This window comes from Choloepus didactylus, chromosome 13 (assembly GCF_015220235.1).
Source record: "Choloepus didactylus isolate mChoDid1 chromosome 13, mChoDid1.pri, whole genome shotgun sequence".
Lineage (NCBI taxonomy): Eukaryota > Metazoa > Chordata > Mammalia > Pilosa > Megalonychidae > Choloepus > Choloepus didactylus.
The window spans coordinates 41,794,726-41,820,686 of record NC_051319.1 but is presented as its reverse complement, the minus strand read 5'-3'; the positions used below and the strand labels follow the sequence as shown (position 1 = coordinate 41,820,686).

Here is a 25,961-nt window from a genome sequence, read left to right as displayed (position 1 = left end):
AAAAAACAAAAACAAAAATGTTGGACATTTAAAAAATCATTAAATAAAAAGGAAGAAGGCCACTGCTTAGAATTGGATAGCTTAGGTCTTTTCAATCTTTCACATGCAAACACAAGAGATCTCTGAAGTCATGACACCAGATGCTATGCAAAATGGAGTTGGAACAAGATGTGACAAAGATATCATTTTAAACATAATCACAGAGTACAGCATGCACACAATTTCATTCTGTATTTTAGTAAACCTTAGAATAATACTTTAAGAAAAAACCTGGGGAGGGGTAACAGACAAAAATAAAGATTTTAAGTTTTTATTTTTAAAGGCAGGTCTATTCAATAGGTGACATAAGCTGATGCCATAATATGTCCCTGATGCCAGGATGCTAAAGGTAACTTCTTGATGAAAAACAATTATGTAATCACTTGAGAAAAGTGTTAAATACTTTCCTAAGCATATCAAAGCCCAAAAGTATTCTCCAGTGTGATCTGAAAACAACAATCATTCACTTATGCTGGAATTAAAATTCCCAAACATATTTCGCCTACCTACAATAACTCTATTACTGGAAATAGCTGGCTGAGTAAAGTTAGGGTAGGTAAAAAGCAATACAAAATGCAAATACATTTATATTCAACAATGCACAAATACAAAAATTTCATGAAGCAACCATGCAGATATGTATTAATACCACCAGTGAAACAAAAGCACTTTAACACAGTTTAATTTTTTTATACAAGTAGGATATAGGCTATTTGCTTTTTTTTTCTATTATTTAATTGCCTGCTTATTTAACATTTATTGAACTGAATGGCTTTTAAAATTGCTTTGAAGAACTGTTAAAAATTAAGGGTTTATATAAAGTCCAATGTTGTTAATAAAAAAATAAAAGTTAATTTAATATAAATAGACTGCAAAACTCTCTGCTTCAACAGGCATGTGTTCACTTTAACATCAACTAATATTTGATTTTCCTAATTTTGGGAGAAAATATTGACCCAAGAACTGCCTAATTCTCAGCTGGAATAGGGAAATTCTTAGATTAAATTGGAATCTAGTTTTCCCATGAAGACAAAGGACATACAAAACTGGTATGTCTGATTTTCAGGTACAAACCAAAACATGAAGTAACATTAAACATACTTAAAACAACACTAAAATATCGTTAACAACAGCTAAAGCATCTAAGTTAAGCACTAAAGAAATTAGGCTCAGCACAATTCTTACATTTTTAAAAAATACAAAATTCATGCAAATAAGCGCAAACCCTTTCTTTGAATTACACTAAACTTAACAATGTGGGTCCCCCCCTTTCCCTAGAATGTTTATAAGTCTTTTTTAACAACTAGTTTTCTTGTATTTGCCCATTATGTTTTATAATAGGCAAATGACAATAGAATCAAGTTCCTCCAAACTACATTTTTTCCCCATTTATCTTCAGCACTTTTTTTTTTTTTTTAAAAAAAAAAGCACAATGAAAAGGTTAGCGCAGCAATTTAAAAAGCCACCCTGCTGTCATGTTTAGAAGCTATAAAAACATACCACTGGAGCCTAGAAATTCCACAGAGGAAACGGACCAGCACCTATAGAGGTGTAGGTGTTCTGCACAGAGGCCCAGAAAATAAGGTAAAGCACTGTCAGAAGAAACTTGTTTCACCATGTTCCTTGGACTAAAGATGAAGGGAGGGGTAAGTCCATGATATGTGTTAAAGATGGAAGTAACATGAAAGTTAAGGGAAATAAAAAGTGAAAGGAAGAGTCAAACGACAATTCATAGGACAGATAGACAACACAGCATTTAGGAAAAAAATGAAACTTTTGAACCTTGAAAACCCAAAAGAAGTATTTCTAGAGTTGAAAGGAATGCATTTTACATGCATTAAAGTTGCACAAAGTGTGGAAAATCCACATTTTCTTTTAAAAAGTCTAAATGGAAAGAATATAAAATTATTTTATGTTAAATTTAATAAAAGTATATATATTTTAAAACTTCAGTTAAACACGATTTCTCCTAGATAAAACTTGCAATACTGGATATAAACACATAAGCAGTCTGTATAAAAAAAAAAAAAAGCCTTAAACCTGCAATGTTGCTTCTTAGAATTTTGTGACTTCTGGTTTTCTTGTAACTTCTGTTTTTCTTCTGAGAGGTTCTTACACATGCATTTCCTTTAGAAGCTGCAGCTGTATCAAATAAGGAACTTTTTCTTCAAAAAAGTAGCATTTAAACAGCTACCATGAAGGCATAGCACATTAAGCTTTAAGGCTAAATTTTTACTTGTTGGATGAGCTCTGCTTACTCCACCTTCAAGAAGTATTAATGCACTGTAATTCAGATGTGTAATTAAACGATCCAGAAGAGGGAAGATGGCAATAAATTTGTATTAAATTCTTTAGTTTCATAAAACTTTGAAACTTAACTTATTTGAGGTTAAAAAGAAAAAAGTTCCAGGGAAAAACATACCTTCATTCCAAATAAAAGCCAAAAACCTGTATGTTTCTTTTTAATTCTTTGATACTGGATTATTCAAAAGGGATCAGTAAAAACTCCCTCTTGTCCCATAAGCTCTATGTAAACAGACGGACAGTATATCTCATTAAGAGTAAATTTATTAGAATAAATAATGTCAACAACAACTAAAAAAAAAAAACAGTTTCCTGTTCAGTCTCAAAAACTGAATTTAACTGAATTGGGTTTCTACATTTTTAATCTTCTTCCTGTCAGGAATCTTCCAAATTTTAACAAAAGGTAGGGGTATCAAAAGGAATTGGTTGCTCAACAACAGCAAACCATTATTACTACACCAGCACAAACTGAATGCTAAGTGACATTTTCAGAATGCTCCAGAGCATGTCAGGTTTTGCTTTAGATAAAGAGCCAGTGATAAATGATATTGCACAGTAAAATCTGCATCTCCTGGTTCCCAAGAAATTTTCAGAGAATCTCATTTGGCTATTTGACATGGGTGGTTCTGTACTTTTGTTAAAAATCTCAAAAATAACCATGTGACCACAAAAGGAATTAGGAAAAAACATTAAAATTAATAAGAATTAAGAACTTAGAGAATACTAATTATGGAATTTTAAAAATTCATGTAGGCTGATCACTTGAGAAATCAGAAGAATTTTCAGGGGTTAATTTAGTATTAAAGCTCATCATCATTGTGGTAATTTAAAAGTATGATGAGTAATGTTAAATTATTGGGTACCTTATAGCTGAAAAGGGGAACTAGACAGTATCGATATTTGGGGAAAATAGTAACTTGGAATTGTATGCTGATTGAAACTAAGGATGGAGAAATGAGTGATACTGTATACCCCACATTTTGAAATAGAAGAAAAATAAAAAGAAATGAAGCAGGGGAGTATCTTTTAAAATAAAAGCAAAACGTACCATTGGTTGGGTGTCGAGCAAATGAGATAGAAAACCTTTTAACAGCAGAACCACGTGTGGCGTCTGAGAAAGAGAAAAACAGGTACCTGAAATTCGTAACAGCTACCAAAAGAGGGACACTTAAAAAAAGAGGGGAAAGACAAATATATGAGGAAGTTAGAGTTAGGTGACATGCAGAAGAACAATGACAGAGAGTAATAAGCCAAATTCTGGTTAAAAGAAGTAAACGGGCTTGATGATAGAGGCAAAGTGCTTAATGAAATATACAAGAGAAAGAAAAGCAGGATGAGTGGGCAATTTTGGTAACTCCATGTTGCACTGACTGAAGTAAATTTGTGGAACATATAACAAAAAGTTTTAAACAAAGCTCAGCCTGAAAGGGCTAATAAACACTCCTATTAACAAAAGGGAAGCCTCCATGAGCCTCAAAAGACATTCTGAATGTTAAAACTTAAGTTATATTAACAACAAGAGGATCTCCTTCAATTAGAGATCCTAAAATAGTTTTATCCTATGCTTATTTTAAGAAAAATATTACCAATATAGTTTCTTCCACTTACAAACATTCCATTCAATTTATTTTCCCTGGATCAAAATCAGTAAGTATGATGACTTAACAATAAACAGAAGTTTAAAAGATCAAGAAAGATTTATTCTTTATAATATGGCTTAGCAACTATCTAAAATAATATACATGATGATGTTCTAAATTTTACATTTCAAGAAACTGCTCACTGTACAAGTACTGTAAGTCTAACTACAATTAACTGATGAAATACGGATCCAAGATGTGGATAACAGAGAACACTGATAGTCATTTAGGCAAAGAGTGCTAGATTCCACTTCAATCAGTCAGTGGCCTTAGGCCTGCCTCTGAAAATACTGTGTGCTCATGGGTTTGTGCGTGGATGTAGGAATCTGTGTGTGCATGTGTGCACATACCATCTATGCAGCCAGAAGAGGTCAGCTTTTTACGATGAGTACGAGCATAATCCTGTAGGTTAGGTGCACTTGAAGAACCCCCGAGCACAGAGGTGCTAAACAGTCCCGCACAGTGAGACCCTGATGGGAGTTAGAGAAAATACATACAACAACGGGTGTTCTTCCATTCACATTGGGAATTCATGCAGCATGCAATTAACATGGCTCTTACCATACATAAGGCAGCCTTTGGGAGTACCTTGAACAGGCTCACAATATGCTTGTAATGGCCTAGTGGTATCAATTTTAATACAATGCTTCTAACCACCACCCATCATTTATCATATGTACAAATGGGGAATTTAACACTGGACAAAATTTTATCTTTGAGGAAAATAATTAGACATATAATCCTAAAAATATTAAAAACACTGCCACGGGGATGGGATTTTATCAATCAATTTACAATTTGCAATTTGTAAAAAAAGAAAAAAAATTTCTCCTACTGCAAATTAAGTCATATTACATCAATATTTTTAAATGTATGTCTGTAAATGAAGAATCTTTTCTGATGTCCTAGATTAAGAATTATTAATATTTCATTTTTACGAAATGAAGCAAATAAAAGCTTGCTCATTGTGAGAAGACCAGGTAAAAACAATTCCTTTTAGATCATCCAAGCCTAAATCACTTTAAATTTCTAATACTTAACAAATGACTTATGACCTTATTTAATAAAACCCCTGATAGAACACATTATTAGCAAATAAATCACAGCCAATAAAAATTGATGTTTAATATGCAGCAAAAGTCCTTACATTCAAGCCAAACTTTCACCACTGGGTAAAATTTATAAAGTATGTATTATGATATATCAATTAAGGAGGGGGACTATATAAATTTCTGGCAAGATACTCTGGAAATATTAAGAGCTATCAACATAAACTATATGTAATTAACTTAAGAAAGATCCTGAAGTATGTAGATATCAACAGACAATTCATATACTTAGCATATAGATCTCAGTACATACAAAGTTTAAACTTACAATGAAATCTATTTGTGCTTTTATTAAATCTATTTAGACAATTATTTACAAAAAATAATATGCTATTACCTGATATAGTTTATCAACTATAAGCTTAAAACCAAATGAGTTACAAAAGTCTTTTCAAATGTTGCTTTGCTTGAGTGTTAGCAAAGAGCCAATTATGTTCTACAGCTCTTTCAAGAGTACCACTGCCACTGTATATTAGTTTTGATTTAGTTTTGCTGCTCAAATGGAAAATTAATACATCCAGATAAGGTATGAAACACTCTTCACTTAAATTTTATTTTTTTTTAAATCAGAAAGTAAAAGGTTCCTTTGTGCAAGTAATAGCAACTTTATATCTTTACCAACTGGGAAAATGAAGTTTCCTTCTTAAATTAAAACAATTTTAATTTATAGATTACAAGGTTAAAAACCAGAACTAGAAAATGGACTTTATCTTTGAATGGTTTACATTGTGGCATTCAAAAGGGTTACAAAACAAAAAGTCAAGCGTTATTTCTTATTTATTTTATTGAAACATTATTGTGAATTTTGAGTTGCAGAACTCAACATTTCTGAATTAGTATTCATTAAATAAAAATTGAAGCACAGCGTTTGGTCATGTTTTCAATATTGTGCTCATAATAGTGAATATAATAAGACTATGGAATAAAATTTCTGTTAGACCACATACCTACAGGATTCTGTTTCTGTTCCACAAGATTTCTTGGTGTCCTCAGGTAATTAGCATTTTCAGATACAACCTGCACAAGGAAAGCAAAATAAATGAGGTAAAACAGTATAATAAATACAAAAGTCCATAGTTCATATGCAACCTGTTCCAGACAGACAAAGGTTAATAAGCTGTATGATAAATATTAGTAGAAATACAGAAAACATGAAAGATCATGCAAAATTCCCTTCTGAAGGGAGTCATTTCATACGAGGTCCTTGCAATGAAGTTGTGCGAAGCAGGCATTCAGAATGAAACATCATGTATGAAGCAAGACAGATGGAAAGAAAAACAGACAGATATAATTTTACTCTCTCTTAAAAGAAGTCAAATGCCCACTCTTAAACAGCTCCTGTATTCGAAGGGGAGAAAAACAGGGGAGAAAAACAACCACAAACAAAAGAAAAGACAGACAGAGACTGTTGAGGTCACCATACAATTACTGATCCATGCACAGGCTTTATCAGAGTAACCTTTAAATATTCACAGCCTTAATGGATACCATAATCCCTTTTTCTATAACCAAATGCATTACATTTCCAAAAGGAAATTGCTGAAATTCTCAGAAAAGTCATGTGAAATAATGGACCTTCCATTGTTAAAAAAAAACAACATAGTATTTTAAGTTTCCAAATAACACAGAAAGTCCTTCTGAAGTCATTTTATTTTGACCCAAACTGTTGTTAAGCACATATACACTCGCTCCCTTAATCTTAAAGAGAGCACTTAATTATTGCACAGTTCAAAGGAAGAGACACTGTTCTATATCCCTTAAATTAGATACTTCCAAATAATGGAATAGTGAGGGAGAGAATGATCAGTATTAGATTTATTCTATTAATAAACACCCAGTCACTGACATTCTGATGTTTTAAAAAATGTTTAAATTCTCAGCAAATTCCAAATGGAATCTAATTTTTCAATTATGGGTGGGAGGTATTAAATTTTCCTACTACCAAGTTAAATAATTTTGTTTCTGAAAGCTTTAAAGGACAACTAAGCCAAAGAATGTCTCGTCTTAACTTTAAAAAAAAAATTATTAATCAAGTTGAAGCTCCAGGCGTGTAAAATTTATTTTTTTTAATCCTGGATATTTAAAACCCTCCCAGTAAAAATGCTAAACACATGCAATACAAGTTGTTTCTTCCCCTCGAATACTGTCAGATATCACAAGCAATTTTAAATGAACTCAAAAACAGAAGGATTTACTCTCGGGTAAAATACAAGGGATTAGATGTCCTCAAATACAGCTGTTTGTTGCTCTGAATGAGGGAGGAAAAATGTTTAATGAAGTAAAGTTTAAAAACCTGTTGCCATGAGCCAAAAATACTGGATGTGAAAGCCAATGATTTGGGGGAGACAGGGGAAGAAGTGATTTGTTCCCCTGATCTGCGTCTTCGACGCCCAGTACCCACACCACTGGTATAATGCAGCCAGGTACCAGTACCCTCTGGGCTAGACATACTCAGGGGGCTCTCTTCCTGGAAGTGAGAAAGGGGGCAAAAAGGAAAAAAAAAAAAAAAAAAAAAGAAAAAGAAAAAAAAAAAAAGCAGAGCATGCAAAGTTAGATACAACAGAGCCAAATGACCAGAAAGAAAAAAAAATACAGTTTGCATTGCTTATCAATGTTTCTAAAACTACTGAACAGTAATTTGGGAGCCAAATATTTTAGTAACTGAGAATCTCATAGGAGCAACTTATAAATCTAATTGTATGTGATAGCAATTGTATCTTTTTACTTTAAAATATACAAAATATTTACACTGCCTTAATAGTTGTCTCTTCCCTCATAAAACTGGAAAAATTTTCTATTTTAGTTTTATCTAATCTAAAAATAGTCTGCTTAATTTTAGATATCCAAGAGGTTTTGTGCTGTCTTGCATGAACTTTTTAAACCAAAGAACTGTGCAAAGGATTCAAGAGATTTCAGTGTACAAAACTTAGAAAGAAAAATGTCTTCCAAACATTAAAAAAAGAAAAAAAAATCAGAGCACATAAGATGGATTCAAACTGTACCTGTTTATATTTTCGATCTATCTTTATTAACCTCTCCAAAAATTATTTGCCGAGTTCAGTAGGCAAAACATGCAACAAACATTCTCATTTTATACATTTGCATGTTCAGGTTTCAGACAGCCAGGACACCAAAAATCTACTTGCACAAAATGAAGAGAATAGTTTTTTTCTCTGTGTGTCTTTTGGAAGTGCACACTTCTGATATCCATGGAGATGATGGGTGCTGGAAAAAGTCTTCAAGGTTTTACTTGAATAATTTACCTTATGGAAGTAAAAGTTTAGCATGGCATAGAAATAATTTCTTGAAACAACTATTTAAGTATTTATGAGAAAAAGGTTTATAACTGTTTTCTGTATTTTGAAAGTTAAAAGGGGCAGTGATTTTGTTGAAGATTTTGCAATTGTAGATGAGCTGCAAAATGAAGACTCACTGAAACATTTGCTGTATCAGTGTTACAGGCTTTCTGGCGAGCAGAGAAGGTTTAATGGAGAAATTCTGAACAATTTGATCAAGTGCAGACTGTTTTGTTCAATAATACATCAAAATCACTGCTCTCACGTAAGTGGTAGTTTAGGTTATATCAACATATATCTTTAAAAATTTTCTGAAATTAAAAATACCTGAGTATAACTGCAAATTTCTCATATTAAAATTAAGCCACAAAAACAAATAATCCAAAGTTATACAATTGTTAACCATCTTCTTTTATATTTAATTTAAAATATTATTCAAGAGAACCCTAATTAGTATATAATTTCCAATATAAAGTTATAAAAATCTATTTTATTTTTTAATTTTTTCCTATACATAATTGCAGTGTCAAATTAGAGCATGTATATATTTGAAATTGGAGACTCATAAAGCACTTATGCTTGCATAATTTGGGGCTACAGAAATAAGCATAATTCTTTTGTTTACATTCTTACCCATCAACTGTTAGATTATGTTATACCGAACTCCTCAGGCTCAGCATATTTAAATAACAAAATATGTTTTCTAACTTAAAAACTTGATGGCCCTTTCTATCTTAAAGTTAATTGTTTGCTTTATATTTTTAATATAGAAAATTTATAAGGATTGACCTCAATGGAGAATCATCCCATAGAGAATACAGATAACTCAAAATAAAGCTATTTAAAATATTAAAATGTATGGATGTTAAAGATTTACTTAAGAAGCTCCATTTCAATTGCTTAACTTTCTGTTTAAATGTTATTTTATTACTTATTTGTCATTCTATTAGTGATGACAAGAATCAGCCTTAATATTTAACTACAGATACAAATACAGAGGTAATTTTTTCAACTATATCACCAAATTTTCAAATTCCTGTATCGATTTTTGCAATCAGACCAAAAATTTAAGACATCCATGTCTTAACCTACAGTGTCACAGTAATTAGTTGTTACTGAAGCATCTCTAGCAATTCTTCTCTACATTTAAACAAAAATTATTCCTCATCCATTAAATAAGTCTTTTTAAAAAGTTCTTTATTGAAGAATAGCTTGAGTCAGATGACAAAATAGATCAGTTTATCAAGTTATTAAAAGGCCTTGTTTTAATATTTCTATCCATTCATGTTATGAAACTATATGTAAAGTTTCAAATTCTAAAGTTAATCTATATTTTCTAACTGCTTATATTTTGAAATTTATTTGCAAGTAGACAAAGTTGACAATTAGAAATTGTTAGGTTCCCAAGATCCATAATTAAAGCTGTATTTTCTTTTCTGTTTTATTAAAATATAGTTAGCTTACTTTATGAAAAGCATGCTCTAATATATAAACTTACTTCATTTGTAGCTATCTTCCTAGATCTTGGAAGTGGAGATTTCCTGTGTATATGAATTGGCTCTGATACCATAGGTTTGAACAAAATCACAGCTCGATCAACCTCATCTTTTTTAGAAGTATGTGGTTCATCATCATTATCAATTTTAAGAGATCGCCTGCCTTCATTCTGTGGACAAAGAATACAACTCACTTTTTAAATTCAGATTAAAAAACAATCTCCTCTGATGAACAAGTTCAACCATCAACTGGTATAGTCAAAGTACATTTAAATGTTTGTTTACTCAAGTGAATTAACAATAATTGAACACTTACAACACCTAGTTTTACGCTGCATATTGTAGGAGAGATGACACAGACCATGACTTCAACAAATATACATATTCTATGGAGAAATTAAACATTAAAATAAAAAGAAAAAGCCATAAAAAACAATTGCATAATTAAATTTAATCAAATGCTAAATAAACAACAATAATAAATGACAATAGGAAAGAGTAGAGATCAGTTTTGTTATACAGAAATGTCATCAACCAAAGAACTAAACAGCATTTGAATTTATTAATTTTAAAATATATAAATTATATTCCAAATACTTCCACTAGATATGACTGCATAAAAAAATGACAATCTTTTGATGATCCCTATTTTCACTGAGTGCCTACTATGTGCCAGTACACAGATGAATAAGATATAGTCTCAGATTGCAAGAATCTCACAGTATGGAATAGGAGACAGACAAGATAAAACATTTTATACCAAATATCCACCTACAGTGGATTGGAGCATAGTCATGCAATAAAATACATACTATACAGCAATAAGAATGGACAAATTAAACACAATTACATATCAATCTGACAAACATATTGACCACAAAAGAAGCCAAACAGAAGCACATAAAAGTCTTTATCAAACTAAAAATAAAGGGGAACTTCTTTAACTAGATAAGGTGTATCTAAAATAATCTTGAAGTAATCATCACATTTAATAATAAAACACTGTAAGACAAGAGTGCCTGCCATTACTAAATCGATTCAGTGTTCTACTGGACATCTGTCATCATTCATAGATGGTAAGATTATACAACAAGAAAATACAAATGAATCTATGGATAAATTATTAGAATGAATAGAAGCATTCACCAAGGTTGCTAGTTATAAAATTTCTAGACACAAATGAGTTAAAATTCAACATGGCAGTAACAAACAGAAAATGAAATTTAAATAAATCATTCATGATAGCATTAAAAAAATACAAAGAATTTGACAAAGTCACAAGACTTATGAAGAAAATAATAATTTTATTAAAAAGATATAAAGAATACCTAAATAAATTCAAAGATATGCCAACTCTTTGAAATAGAAAACCCAATCCTATAAAAGTGTCATTTCTCCTCAAGTTGATCTGCAGAGTTAATGTAACCCACGCAGAATTACAGAAAGTTCTCTTTGAAACATTACCAGATGACTATAAAATTTATATTGAAATGTAAGAGACCTGGAATATCCAAGGTAATCCTGAAGAACAATAAAGCTGGAGAACTTCCACTACAAGACATCAGTATTTATTATAAAGCTACAATAATAAACACTGTGATATTGGTACAAAGAGAGAGAAATAGACTAGTGGAACAATATGGAACAATACCAAGAGTCCAAAAATCAACCCACCAATATATGGGCACAATATTTGTCTGCAATATCGAAGTAGTACTGCAAACAATAAGGAAAAGATGAACTCTTCAATAAATGGTGCTGGGATTAGTTATCTATATGGGGGGGGGGTCTGAAATGTATACTGCACACAACATATCCAAAAAAGTCAATTTCCGGGGATTAAAGACTTAACAGAGGAAATGATGCAGGTGGAAAAAGAGTTGCAGGAAGAAATAAAGAACAACGGAAATGGTAAATAAGTGGGATCAGTCAAAACTGATTTTGAACACATGCTCCAACATATATATTTACTTCTTTTCCTAACAGGCCACTGTTATAACATAATCAATATTCTAAAACATTCTAATATTCCCAATCTAAATGAATACTGACTGTAAACCATGAAAATGTCCTATGGTATTTAAAATATGTTTTCCAAGATATGTATAATTAAAGTACATGAGAACAAAAATATAAAAGGCAGTATGGGGATTAAAAAGTTAAAATGTTTTAAGATGATTACATTGCCTAGTAAGTAGTAAAGGTATTAATTCATATTAGACTTTAACAAGTCAGGGAGGCATGTTACTAGCTGTAAATTAACAGTAAAAGAGTGAAAAATTACCAACTATCCTACTGGAGAGGGAAGATACTTAAAAGAAGGCAAGAAAGGAGAGAAAAAGGAATAAGAAACAAGACAATGAGAAAACAAATAGTAAAATGATTTAAGATGATACAATAAATTCCAATAATTATATCATCTATGAATTATATCTATGGATTTCGATTTAAAAACAAAGATTATCATACAATAAAAATTAAAACTTAAGTATATTCTGATTAAAGGAGCCACATTATAAATACATAAATCCAGGAAGGTTCAAAGTAAAAGAGCGGAAAGAGATACAACATTCAGCCTTTTGCAACTGCGATTCCATCAGAGAAGTCCGTCCAAATACATCAGAAAGCACAGTATGTAGTGTATTAACTTATCTCCTATGAAACTAGAATGGTACAATTATATACCATACTTGAGAGAACTGAGAAAATAGTCACTAAAACTTTTCTATAGGCTGACATGGGCAAAGCCGAAAAAGCATTATTAGAGTCAAAAGGAGACTTTTTATAATGGGAAAAAGATTAATTTTCCAGGAAGATAGATCAAAAGATGGATAAAAACACAGACACACAAACTACAGCTTAAGCCAAGCTAAGGAGGAACCCTAGTTCCTCAAATACCCAAGGTTTTTGACTAAGACCCTGATAGGTCACACTCTAGTAATAAAGTAACTCAGAAATAGACCAGTTCTTCTAGTGACTGAAGATTTATTTTGGATCATCTCAATCACTAAGTGAATTAATATGATCTAGGATTCCTAGTTCCCCTAGCCTAGCTCCCTGTAAGCAAATAAGTCCTACTGAAGGAATATAGCATCAACTGCAGTCTCAAATTATCTCTGTAGTTTTTAACAGCCTGGCGTACAAGAAAATAAAAGGAGATCAAAAACAGAGAAAATAATAGTAAAAGAAATGGACTCACAGGTGATCCATATAATGAAGTTATCAGTTATAAATTTTATAATTAAATATAATATGTTTTCATAATCAGAAGAAGGCTGAAAATCTTGGATATGAATAAGAGATTATAAAACGGAACCAAATGGGAATTGTAGAGCTGAAACACACAATTAAACCCTACTCAATGAGCAGTAAAATTAGGAACTCAATGAGTAGAGTTTAACAGTAGATAAAAATAACTAAAGACAAAATTAGTGAACTGAAAGATAGGTATGAAGAAAATATCATGGCAAAAGCATGCAGAGAAAAATGAATAAAAAATATAGAGAAGGGTATAAGAGATAAAAGGCAAAAAGATGTTAGATACACAGGAAAAATTTCAATACATTTGTAACTAGAAGTGAAAGAGTAAATGGGGAAAATTAATTATATAAGAGATAATGCCTGCAAATGTCCCAGAAAAAGACAAGACATCAAAGCCACAGGTTCAAGAATCACAATCAACCCCAAGCAGGCTTACCGAAGTACATATGCTGAAAATGAAAGACAATAAGAAAATGTTAAAAGCATCCTGAAGAAGGAAAAGGAATAACTAAAGGAGCAAAAGGGACACAGGAGAGATGAAAAAGTACAAAGCATATAAGGTGGTACACTGAAACCTAAATACATCAGTAATTACATTAAATACATAAATATGCCAAACAAAAGGTCAAGACTGTTACACATACAGATTAAAAAAGCAAAACCCAACTACATGCTGCTTACAAGACACACACCATAAATGTAAGAATACAGAAAGTTTGAAAAGAAAAATAATGAAAAAAGACATACCATGTAAATGCTAAGCCAAAAGAAAGCTTATAGACAAAGCAGATTGTAAGGCAAGAAGCATTTTCTAGGCATAAACAGGGACATTTTATAATGAGTTAAGATGTACTGAGGAAGATACAACAATTCCAAATGTGTATGCATAACCTTAAAATGTGAAGCAAAAATTTCAAAACTGTAAAGGGAAACAGACAAATCCATAAACACAGTGGCATATTTTCATATACCACTTCTAAGTGCCTGACAAATGACTTCTACCAATAAATTTTAACAAATATTTAAGGAAGAAAAAACCATCAATCTTATAAAAAATCTTTTAGAGACTACAAAAATAAGGTACACTTCTCAACTTCTTTTATGAGAGCAACCTAACCCTCATGCTAGAACTAGACAAAGATATTACAGGCAATTTTACTCAGGAACATAGATGCAAAAATCCCAAAAACAATATTAGCAAACTGAAACCTATGATACATAAAAAAGAACAGTCTCTCTCATTCAAGTTGGGTTTATTCTAGAAATAGAAGAGTGGCGGAATATTAGAAAAAATCAATATAATTCATTATGTTAACAGATTGAAGGAGAAAAAACGTGATCAGTCAACAGATATAAAAAATTTATTTGATAAAATTCAATATCTAACATGATAAAGCCTCTTAGTAAACTAGGAAAAGAAAGGAATTTTCATAATATTTATTCTCCTAAAAACAAAACAAATAAAAACAAATAAAACTGCAACAAACACTATGCTTAAGAGTAAATGTTGAAAGCTTTACCCTGACTTTCAGAATAAACAAGGATGTTTAGTATCATGACTCCTATTTAACATCATACTGATCCCAGCCAGTGCAATATAGCATGAAAAAATATATAAAAGCATAAAGATAGGAAAGGAAGAAATAAAACTGTCATTATTCCGATGTCAAGAATGTGTATAAAAGAAAAGCTTAAATAAACCCTACAGCCTAATTACTAAGATTAATAAGTGACTATAGCACTGAATATAAGTTCAAATACACAAACCTATTATATTTCAATTTACCAGCAAAAAATTAAAAAATAGAATTGAAAAAATGATTCAATTTATGACAGCACCAAAAATAAGATCAAATGCTTAGGAATAAATATAACAAAGATGTGCAAGATCTCTACACTGAAAATCCTGTTATGATAAATTAAAGAAGTACTAAATAAATGGAGGAACATACCATACTTAGAGATTGTAAGACAATATTGCAAAGATATCAATTCTCCCCTGAAATAATCTATAGAGACAATGTAATTTCTGTTAAAATCACAATGTTTTATTGTTGTGATTGTGAGACTGATTCTAAAAGTTATACAGAAGTTAAAAGAGCCAAAAGTAGGTAAAAAAATCTTGAAATATTAACAAAATAAGAGGGTTTAAACCTTCTGGGTATCAGGACTTTTTAAAAGACTACAGTAATTAAGGCAATAAGGAACTGGAGCAAAGACAGGTAAAGAGAACAATGGAAATGAATACAGAGTACAGAGACAGACCTACACATATGAGATACTTGATACAACAAAACTGGCACAGCAGTGCCATGGAGAAAGTACAGTCCTTTCAATAAATGCTGTAGTTCACTGGATGTCCATTAAAAAAAAAAGATATCTGATGCCTCATACACAAAAATTCATTCAAAGTGGCTTGTAGATCTAAATCTGAAAGGCAAGGCTTATAGATCTAAGTCTAAAAGGCAAAGAGAGACAAACAGCTAAAATTCTAAAAGATGTTAGAGGAGACTATCTCCATGACTTCGATATGCAAAGATTTTTAAAACAGGGCACTAAAGCACTAACCAGAAAGGAAAAGACTGATGATTTGGACTGCATAAACACTAAACATTTCTATTAATCAAAAAATATCACTGAGAATGAAAAGGCAAGTTATAGGGTAGAAAGAAAAAAGATACTTTAAAACAAATGCCAAAGAAACTGAACCCAGAATTCATAAAGAACTCCTATAAATCAATAAGAAAAAGATAGACAAGCAATTTTTATTAAATGGGCAAAAGATTTGAACTGACAATTTATAAAATATCATATCCAAATGGCCAATAAACATGAGAAGGTGCTAATCCTCATTGGCCATGGGGAGAATGCAAATTTAAACTACAATGAAATATCACTACATACCTACCCAAATGACTAACATTAAAACCACTGATACCAAGTGCTGACGAGGATTTGGAAAACTATTTGGCAGTATCTTCTAAAGCTAAACATATGCATACCCTATGGCCTAGCAATTTTACTCCTAGATGCATATTCAAAAGAGATGTGTATGTATGTGAATATATGGGCACAAAAGACCTATACAAGAATCTTCATAAAAACATTCATTTTAATAGTTCCAAATTGGAAACAAATCAAAAGATCATCAAAGTAGAATGGATAAACACATTGTGCTTTTATTTGTTTAACTGAATCCTCCATGAGAATGCAGAATGGATGAATCTCACAAACATAATGAATGAAAGAAGCCAAATCCATTCTCCAACAACAAGAACAAAAAGAAAACAACAACAAAAAGAAAACAACAACAAAAAAGAGAAGCACAGATTTTGTGATTTTATTCAATAAAGTTAAAAAAATAGACAAAATCAATCTACGGTGCTAGAAGTCATGATTGTATGCACCTTTGGGGAGAAGATAGGAAGGCGGTAATTGGAAGGAGGCACAATTGGGGCTTCTGGAATAATGATAATGTTCTATCCATGACCTCGACGGTTGTTTCACAATTGTATCCATTCTGTGATATTTCATTAAGCTATACACTTACAATTTAGGAACTTTTATTAATATGTACTATAACTTAGTTAAAAAGTTTTAAAAAGGAGTATGTACCTAACTTCATAAGGTTATTGTGAAGATTAAAATGCAGTAATTCATGCCAAGTGCTTAGTAAGGTGTTTAGAATGTAACAGTCCTCAATAAAAGAACAAAAACAAAACAAAACAAAAACCATAGTTATCCTTTATAAACATTGGGCTTAAAATCCAAAACATGCTAAATAAAAGGCAAGTTCCATAGATATATTCCTATAGAAATAAAGATGCTGTATACACAAATCGTATCTGAAATCTTTCAAACAATTCCTATTTAGTAGTTGGGGTGAAATTATATTTATAGTAAATATATGATATTTATAGTATATAATAGAAAATGCTTCCAAAAGCACAGGAAAATCTAGAACTGTAATAAGCAAGTGCTCAGTGTTTAATTTACATTACCTCTCTGGAAGCTGGTCTATATCCATAGCCAGATGGTAAATTTTTATCTTCTTCACATCCTTTGGCTCCTGGACTAAAGTGTAATTCAACATGAAAGCGTTCCTCTGAGGAAAGATCCTAAAAAAATATGACAGAAAATTTTAAGACTATGGAACTCTGAGCTATTTATTTATCACTGGGAATAAACATAAACCAAGAACTCTGTTACCTTGTTAGGATCCTCATAAAGCATGATAACAATCTGAGTCATATAGTTGAGTTCATTGACAACATTTAAATAATCCATAGCTCGTTTCCACTGTTCATCCTTTGATTCCTGAACAAAAGGTATAAGATGAGTATTTTTTCATACTTCCTTACACTAAAGTCATTTTGTTTTTTATTATGATAGTTTGTCTAATCCTGAGTGATATCACACAAATAATGTGAATGTTTATATATATAATCCTTCAAAAGAACTCCACTATATGTAAAACTTTCAGTATGTTATTTAGGCCTGATTAAGTAAATTATTTTTAAAATATCTTACCAGTAGTATTAGTGACTCTAGTGATTAATAATAATAATAATAATAATAATCTCTTGAAATTTGATACTACTGAATTCTGAGTTGTAAGGAACAGTTTTTAACCTTTTAAGTCCCAAAGTACTTAAGAATAATGTCATGCTTCATATACTCAGAAACCTACCTATAAAAGTAGTACTATTTTTTTTTTCACCATGATACAGTCTGTATATACAATACATGCCTATTATTAAATACCTCTCATTACACTGCAGTAATACTTAAAAATCAGCAAGAGGAGGTATATGTAGATTCTATGATCTCACTATCTTCTACTCTTCCTCCCCCTTCATTTATAGAATCATTGGTCTTTAAACATACTCATAGAGCATCAGAATTGAAAGGGATCTTAGAGAACATGCACTACAAGGTTCAAAGTAGAAAATTCTATCTGGAAAAACAACTCAAAGTACAAAGTCTACAGTCAACTGTCAACAGAGCTTTTGAATTTCAGAGATAACTTTCTTTCCAAATATATAAAAGCAGCCAACAATTTTTATTTACAGTAGGAGTACACAATATTTTAGACTATAGTATACAAAGTGCCTTGTTTTAAAAAATAAAATTTGATATGCAAAAGCCCAAGCTTACAAGACCATATGCTGATTAACTTGTCAAAAAATTTAGCAGAGATCTTCTTTTTACATTTAGACATGATAACTTCCTCTCTTTAAATTTTTGGAAGAATAAATCTAAATCAACATCACATAATTTGTGTAATCACATATATTCTTACCTTCTTTTCAACAAATGGGTATTTACACTTCTAAATCCTCTGACCAAGTAATCAGAGCAGCTACTCCCAACCTAAGCAATACTCCAGAGTAAAACTTGTATCTGTATCTGTGTGTGTGTGTGTACGTGTGTGCATGTGTTTGGGTAAGGGATGTGTACAAAGAGTGTAATTTTTACAAAACTGAGAAGGGAAAACATAAATTAGCAAAGAATTACTGAGTTTTACGACATGAAAATTACTGTAAATGGTGAGTTTTAAAATAAATATTAAAATTTTTCAGTAGGTAATCAGATGTATTATACTTTGGCATACTAGATTATAAATAAGAACACCATTTAATATCAATTCAGCATTGCAATTACAAATTTTGCTAGTCTGCTCTAATGAATAGATAAAATTAAATGATCTTGAGTACCATATTCCTGAATATAATTAATATGTAAGTCCTTAAAAATCATTTGTTTTTAAACATAAGATGTTTAGACTACTAAATAAATCTCTTGAAAATGTTGTTTACCTTCTTATATCCTTAATTAACTTGTTAAACAATCTATTATGGAGAGTTGCATTTTACCAGTCCACACTGAAAAAAAAAATTTCAACTTGAAAGGAATGAACAAAGTTTCACATGTATTATTTATTCTCAAAAGGTTAATATCTGCTAGGTACTCAATTATAGCCCAAATAAAGGGATTAAAAAATTTTAGAAAAAAAAGGGCACCATTCTGGTAGACTTTAATTCTCTCTTTAATAATTACTTGTAATTACTTTTTATCCTGGAAGCACATATTTTTAAAAGAATGGAGTTGTTCAACTATTATGTTTTAGAACTCAATATACGCCCCAAAGCTCTAGCTCTGCAGCCTCCACCCTATTACATTATATTATCTCTCCTTCAGACTACTGTAATATCTTTCTAGCTGGTTTCCTCATATCTACTCACATTCATCTATTTTCCACAAAGCATCCAAAGCAACTTGTTTCTCAGCTAAAAACTTATTTGATTTCTCAATTCCCTGAGAACTCAAGGCCCATACTCTCCAACCTTATTTGTTGCTACTTGGTCCATCACTCACTACTCTGATCCAGTCACAGACCTTCCACTGGTTCCTGTATTCCTAATGCTCTTTTCATCTCCTAAACAGGTGCAAAGGTGAGCAAAAATAGGATCATATAAAAGAATGCATCTTTCCTCCACAAAAGCAACTTCACCATTACTACTAGAGATATAAGCCCTTGCCTAATAAACTAAGAGGCATTGTTTCAATTCACTATATCATTTATTAAAGCCCCACTAATCCACATATGTATACAAGGGATATCATTTTTCTCTTTCTTAATGTGGCAAAGAAGAAACCAAAACAAGAGAGAAAAAAACATATGGATTAGAAAATTTGATGGGAACAGAACATTGAAATAGTCTTAAGGTAACTCTGCTAATTACTCATTGAAGCCCAGTAATATGATAGATTAGGAATCTAGAGACGTATACCAATTCTTTGTTATAGATTTCACCACCCTTTATTTAAAAAGTACTTAAAGATAAAATTAAATTGGTTTTCTTTAATATATGATTTGGTGTGTGTGTGTGTGTGTGTGTGTGTGTGTGTGTGCATGTGCGTGCATAAATCTGTATACTAACATACACACAGAAAAAGAAGATGAAAGATTGAAACTTTCCCTCTAAGATCAGGAACAAGACAAGGATGTCTACTTTCACCACAGCTATTTAATATTGTTCTAGAAGTTCTAGTCAGAGTAATTAGGCAAGAAAAAGAAAACAGAAGGTATCCAAATTGGAAAGGAATCAGTAAAACTATCTCTATTTATAGATGACGTGTTCATCTACATGAAAAATCCTTTGGGAAACTACCATAACTGATAAAAAAATTCAGTTAAATTGAGGAGTACAAGATTAACACACAAAATTCAATTGTGTTTCCATATACTAGCAATGAAAAGTCTGAAGAGAAAATTAAGAAAACAACTCCATTTTCAATAGCATCTCAAAGAATAAAATGTCTAGGAACAAATTTAACCAAGGGCATGAAAGATTTGTACGCTAAAAACTACAAAACACTGCTGAAAGAAATTAAGGAAAAACTGAAAAAATGGCAAGACATCCCATGTTCATGGATTGGAGGAGTTAACAATAAAGTGTCAATACTACCCAAAGCAATCTATAGATTCAATGTGATTTCTATCAAAATTCCAGCAGCCTTTTTTCAGAATGGAAAAACTGATGCTCAAATTCTTATGGAATTACAAGGGGCCCCAAATAGCAAAAAACAATTTTGAAAAAAGAAGAACAAAATTGGAGGACCTACACTCCCTTGACTTTGAAACTTCCTATATAGCTACAATAATCAAAACAGTGTGGTACTGGCATAAAGACAGACATATAAACCAATGGAATAGAACTAAAAGTCCAGAAATAGCTTCACACATCTATGGCCAATTTTTTTCAACAAGGGTGCCAAGTATATGCAATGGGAAAAGAATAGTCTTTTCAAAAATGGTGCTGGGAAAATGGATGTGAAAGAATTAAGATGGACCCATACATCACACCATATACAAAAGTAAACTCAACATGGATCAAGGACCAAAATGTAAGTTCTAAAACCATAAAACTCAGAAAACATAGGGGCACATTTCCATGACCCCAGATATGGATTCTTAGAAGTGACACCAAAAGCACAGGCAACAAAAGAAATAATAGATAAATTTGACTTCATCAAAATTAAAAACTTTTGTGCAAAGGACATTATCAAGAAAGTGAAAAAACAACCTACAAAATGAGGGAAGATCATTGCAAATCATATATCTGCTAAAGGCTTGATTTCAGAATGTATAAAGAACTCTTATAACTCAACAACAAAAAGACAAACAACCCAATTAAAAAACGGACCAGGACTTGAACAGAAATTTTTCCAAACAGTATATACAAATGACCAATAAGGATATGAAAAGATGCTCAACATCATTAAACATTAGAAAAATGCAAATCAAAACAATGAGAAGCCACTTTATACCCACAAGGATGGCTATTATTTTAAAAATGGAAAATAAGTGTTAGAATTTATTCCAAATAAACATTATATATATATAAATATTCCAAATAAATTGGAACCCTCATGCACTGTTGGTGGGAAAGTAAAATGGTACAGCCACTGTAGCAATATAGTGGCTCCTCAAAAACTTAAATATAGAATTACCACATGACTCAGCAATTCCACTGCTAGGTATATATAAAAAGAAATTGAAAACAGGGACTCAAACAGATAGTTATACACTAATATTTACAGCTCATAATAGCCAAAAGGTAGAAAGAGCCCATGTCCATCAACTTATGAATGTATAAACAAAATATCATACATATACACATGGGATATTATTTAGCTGTATATAGGAATGAAGTTCTGAGACATGCAACACGGATAAACTCTGAAAACATTAAAGTGAGTAAAATAAGCAAGCCACTAAGGACAAATACTGCATGATTTCACTTATATTAAATACCTAAAAATAGCAAATTTGCTGAGACAGAAAATAGACTAGAGCTTACCAGGTGTGCCAGTTTGGATGCATTATGTCCCCTAAAACAACATGTTCTTTGATGGGATCTTGCAGGGGCAGACGTATTAGTGTTGATTGTATTGGGAACTGTTGATTGACTGTTTCCATGGAGATGTGATCTACTCAACTGTAGGTGATGACTCTGACTGGATAGTTTCTATAGAGGTGTGGCTCCACCCATTCAGGGTGGGTCTTGATTGATTTATTGGAGTATTTTAAAAAGAGGCACACAAGCCCAGAGGCTTGCTACAGCCACGAGGGATACTCTGAAGAAAGCACAGAGAGCTGAAAGCAACTAAGGGTGACATTTTTGAGGAGCTGAGCCTAGAGAGGAACATCCTGGGAGAAAGCCATTTTGAAACCAGAACTCTGGAGCAGACGCCAGCCAGCCACATGGCATCTGAGCTAACAGAGGTTTTCCAGATGCTATTGGCCATCCTCCAGTGAAGTACCTGATTGTTGATGTGTTACCTTGTTCATTTTATGGCCTTAAGACTGTAACTGTATAACCAAATAAACCCGCTTTATAAAAGCCAATCCATTTCTGATGTTTTGCAAAAGGGCAGCATTAGCAAATCGGAACACCAGAGAATGAGGGGAGGGAGTAATGAGGAGTTACTGCTTGGTAGGTAAAGATGGTAAATTTTGGCAATTTTTAAATAAAAAATAAAATAAAAACTTCTCAGTCTTGGCACATTTCACTTCCTCTGTCAAGCCCTCAAATGAGTTTTTTCATCTTTTCAAATACAAACTCGCTAGGAATCTCATCAACTGCCACTGCCTCAGCTATCATTTATATGTTCATTTCCCAAATCAATATTTCTAGCTCAAATCTTTATCCTCACATGTGAAACTATGTTCTAGACATCTCTATTTGACTGTCCTATAGGCCCCTCAAACTCAACCTGCCTAAAGCTAAACTCATTACTTCCCTTTGTATATCTGTTCTTCCCTAAATGTTACTTATGTCAGTAATGGTATGATTATTTACCATATTACCTGAGTTAGCAATATGGGGAAATTACTATTTTTTTCTTCTTCACTCTCCACATCTGTAGCACTAGAAGGGCTTCAAGGTATATGTTGGTGAAAACCTAAAGGGCTTCAAAAGAACAGTGTTACTGAAAGCCTAACCACCCTTGAGGAGGTTGTTGGTGGGGGCTAACAGAAAAGAAAAAAGTTTTTAGAAGCCAGAGAGAAAAGAACCCTTGCTATGAAGTGGGAGAAAGAGTGGAAATACTATAACCTGTAGACAAGTGGAAAATATAGAAAAAGTACCTACTAAACTCAAAGAGCTAGCTACGGAGATTTCCAGAAAGAATACTTGAAGGTGTTGTGGGCTTCTCACTGCCTGTGATAAAATACAAGAAAAGGCAGATAAGCTAAATGGCAAACTGTTAATTATAAAGGAGCATAGTAAAATTCTCATTCCCTACCTCTACAGAGAACAAAGAAGGCTATAATTAAATAGTGGCTTCTAGGCAGAGAACAAATACAGGGACCTGTCAGGAAAGCATAGCTTCACCTTTAGACCACTGTGAATGTAAAACCTTTTGTTAAGACCTCAGAAAGATTTAAGAAGGTTTCTCACAGACCATTTCAAAGAGACAAGACTTTCAAAGGCTCTCCTGAGCATGTCTCACAGATGCTCACTGTTAAACAGGGATTCTAGGGATCTTAAGAGTATTGTCTCTCGGCAGTTTCACAGAGAGTAAAAAAAAAAAGATCTTATGCTTAAAAAATTTGTGGGTGTGATTTTGTCTAATGGAGTAAATTAAAAATTGATACACAGCCCACAAGTTTTTGTTTGTTTGTTTTTGTTTTTAACTACACCATTTGGACTGAAAATAAACAGAACTTTGGATCCCAAAACTTGTCTGAACAGGAACAAAGTTGAAAAAAGTATTCAGCCGCAAACATGGACTACTTTTTATGGAAAAATGAGGAGGACCCAGAGGAAGCAACAAAGAACCCAAGGTATGAAGTCAAAAGCCATTGTAAACAAATTCTTGGCAGAATGAAGGATTCCTAGGTAAGGAACTGGAACTGGCAACATGTACCTGGGTAGATTTCAAAACTGCTATGGAAGGGTGGCTGCTGTGTAACTTGTTTCCCCTCTTTAAAACTGGTTATCCTATACCTGTCCACCATTTTATGTCGGGCGTGAGGAGCAGATAACTAGTTGCTTTAGTTCATGGGTCCCCGGATTGAGACGGACTGCTCTTCATCATTCAAGAAGTGTTCTTGAGCATTTCAATTTGAGTGCTCTACACAGCACTTAAGGAGCTGTACCCAAGGAGCCTCATCCACATCTGAACCTGATTTAGATGATAAGATCCCAAATTTCAAACTACACACTGTAATAGGGTTAAGAGTGGGGGAGTGGAGGGACCAGGTATTGGATAAGGTGTTAATTAAAAATTGGATGTGAGAGAAATATGAATTGTGGCCAATGGGATTATTGTGGTAGATTGTATTTTCCAAAGACAGCCACCACAGTACATCCAATCTCACATACTCTCCTTACAGTGTGACACGACACTCCATCCATCTGGTAGTGTGTGTCTGTTTCCTCCCTCTTTGAAACTGGCTGGACCTTTATTACTGCCTCAACCAATAGAGCTCAGTAGAAGGGAAGCTATGTGACTTAAGAAACCAGGTCACAATAATGCCATACACTTGTATATTTTTCTCTTAGGAAGTTCATTGTTGGAATTCAACTGCCATCTTGTTGGGAAGCAGATCACATAAAGAGGCCACATGTAGATGTTCTAGTTGACAACCCCAGTTGAGGTCCAGGCTGATAGGGAGAATCAAGCACCAGATATAAGAGGAAACTTCCGCAATGATTTGATCTCCAGCTACTGTCTGACTGCAACCTCATAAGAGACCCTAAATGAAAACTGACTAACTGATCCCAGTCACCCCTCTGAACTGTGAGAGACAAAAATATAATGATTTGATTGTTTTAAGCTAATAAGTTTTGGGTAGTCCATTATATAACAGTAGATAACAGGCAAAATGCTCAACCAAACACTAAGTCTTGTCAATTTTACCACCTAAGAACTCAAATTTATCAGCTTCTCTTTGTCTCACTGACACCAGCCTATGATAACACCTAAAATACTTTACATTATTATTTAAGTGGATCTTCTCTGAAGGGAATAAAACAGGTCTTTATCCCCAGCATCCAGCAATATGCTTTGTATATAGTAGATCCTTGATAAATGATGTTAAATGGCAAAACTTACTAATGAATTATTAAAATTTCATGGTGATAAGTATCAGGGTGATTTGATTACAAATTCAAGGGGTTATATTTGTCAGTAAGATTGGAATAACTTATTCTACTTACATCACATAAGGCACCATAGCGAAGAATTGATAGTAAAGAATGTACATGACTTTCACTGGTGAAATACAACCTCGTACGGACATGACGTTCAGGGGAAAGGACTCCTCTGGAATACCTAAAGTTAAAACATAACCATATAGTTAAAACTTATTAAGTATTAAAATTATTTTGTAAAATGGAATTTATTCCTACCAGAAATAAAAGATCACAGTAAGTAAATCTATCACTCTTCCAATCATAAAAGGAATTACCTTAGTAGGTATTTCTCTAAAATGAGACTAACTAGAACTAGCTGGGAATTCTGAAATTAGTCAAAGAACAGACTTAGTATTAGTCAAGGTCACTGTAAATACATCATTTTAGCTCCTCTATTCGTAAGTGACAGAGGTCACAGCCTGTACCTGTTTGAATATATCATGTCCCCCAAAATGCCATTATCTTTGATGTAATCTTGTGTGGGCTGAATTAGTGTTGATTAGATTGTAATACTTTGAGTGTTTCCATGGAGATGTGACCTACCCAACTGTAGGTGATAACTCGGATTAGATAATTTCCATGGAGGCGTGGCCCCGCCCATTCAGCC

At 32.5% G+C, this 25,961-nt stretch overlaps 1 protein-coding gene across 17 annotated transcripts in view; it reads right to left on the bottom strand.

The window, feature by feature from the left end:
- PPIP5K2 (diphosphoinositol pentakisphosphate kinase 2) overlaps positions 1-25,961 on the bottom strand; it is a 128,038-nt gene that overhangs the window by 18,058 nt on the left and 84,019 nt on the right. For 6 of the 17 annotated variants that reach the window (XM_037802261.1, XM_037802260.1, XM_037802265.1 and 3 more), the window contains 9 exons: positions 25,379-25,493; positions 17,355-17,462; positions 17,147-17,263; positions 9,887-10,054; positions 7,386-7,559; positions 6,040-6,109; positions 4,334-4,453; positions 3,392-3,454; positions 1,540-1,599 (listed from right to left, as the gene is read on the bottom strand). In XM_037802261.1, the coding sequence (XP_037658189.1) occupies positions 1,540-1,599; positions 3,392-3,454; positions 4,334-4,453; positions 6,040-6,109; positions 7,386-7,559; positions 9,887-10,054; positions 17,147-17,263; positions 17,355-17,462; positions 25,379-25,493 (995 nt within the window). Of the gene's footprint in view, positions 1-1,539; positions 1,668-3,391; positions 3,455-4,333; positions 4,454-6,039; positions 6,110-7,385; positions 7,560-9,886; positions 10,055-17,146; positions 17,264-17,354; positions 17,463-25,378; positions 25,494-25,961 lie in introns of all 17 variants that reach the window. The other 11 variants (XM_037802267.1, XM_037802266.1, XM_037802271.1 and 8 more) reach the window with 8 other exon arrangements.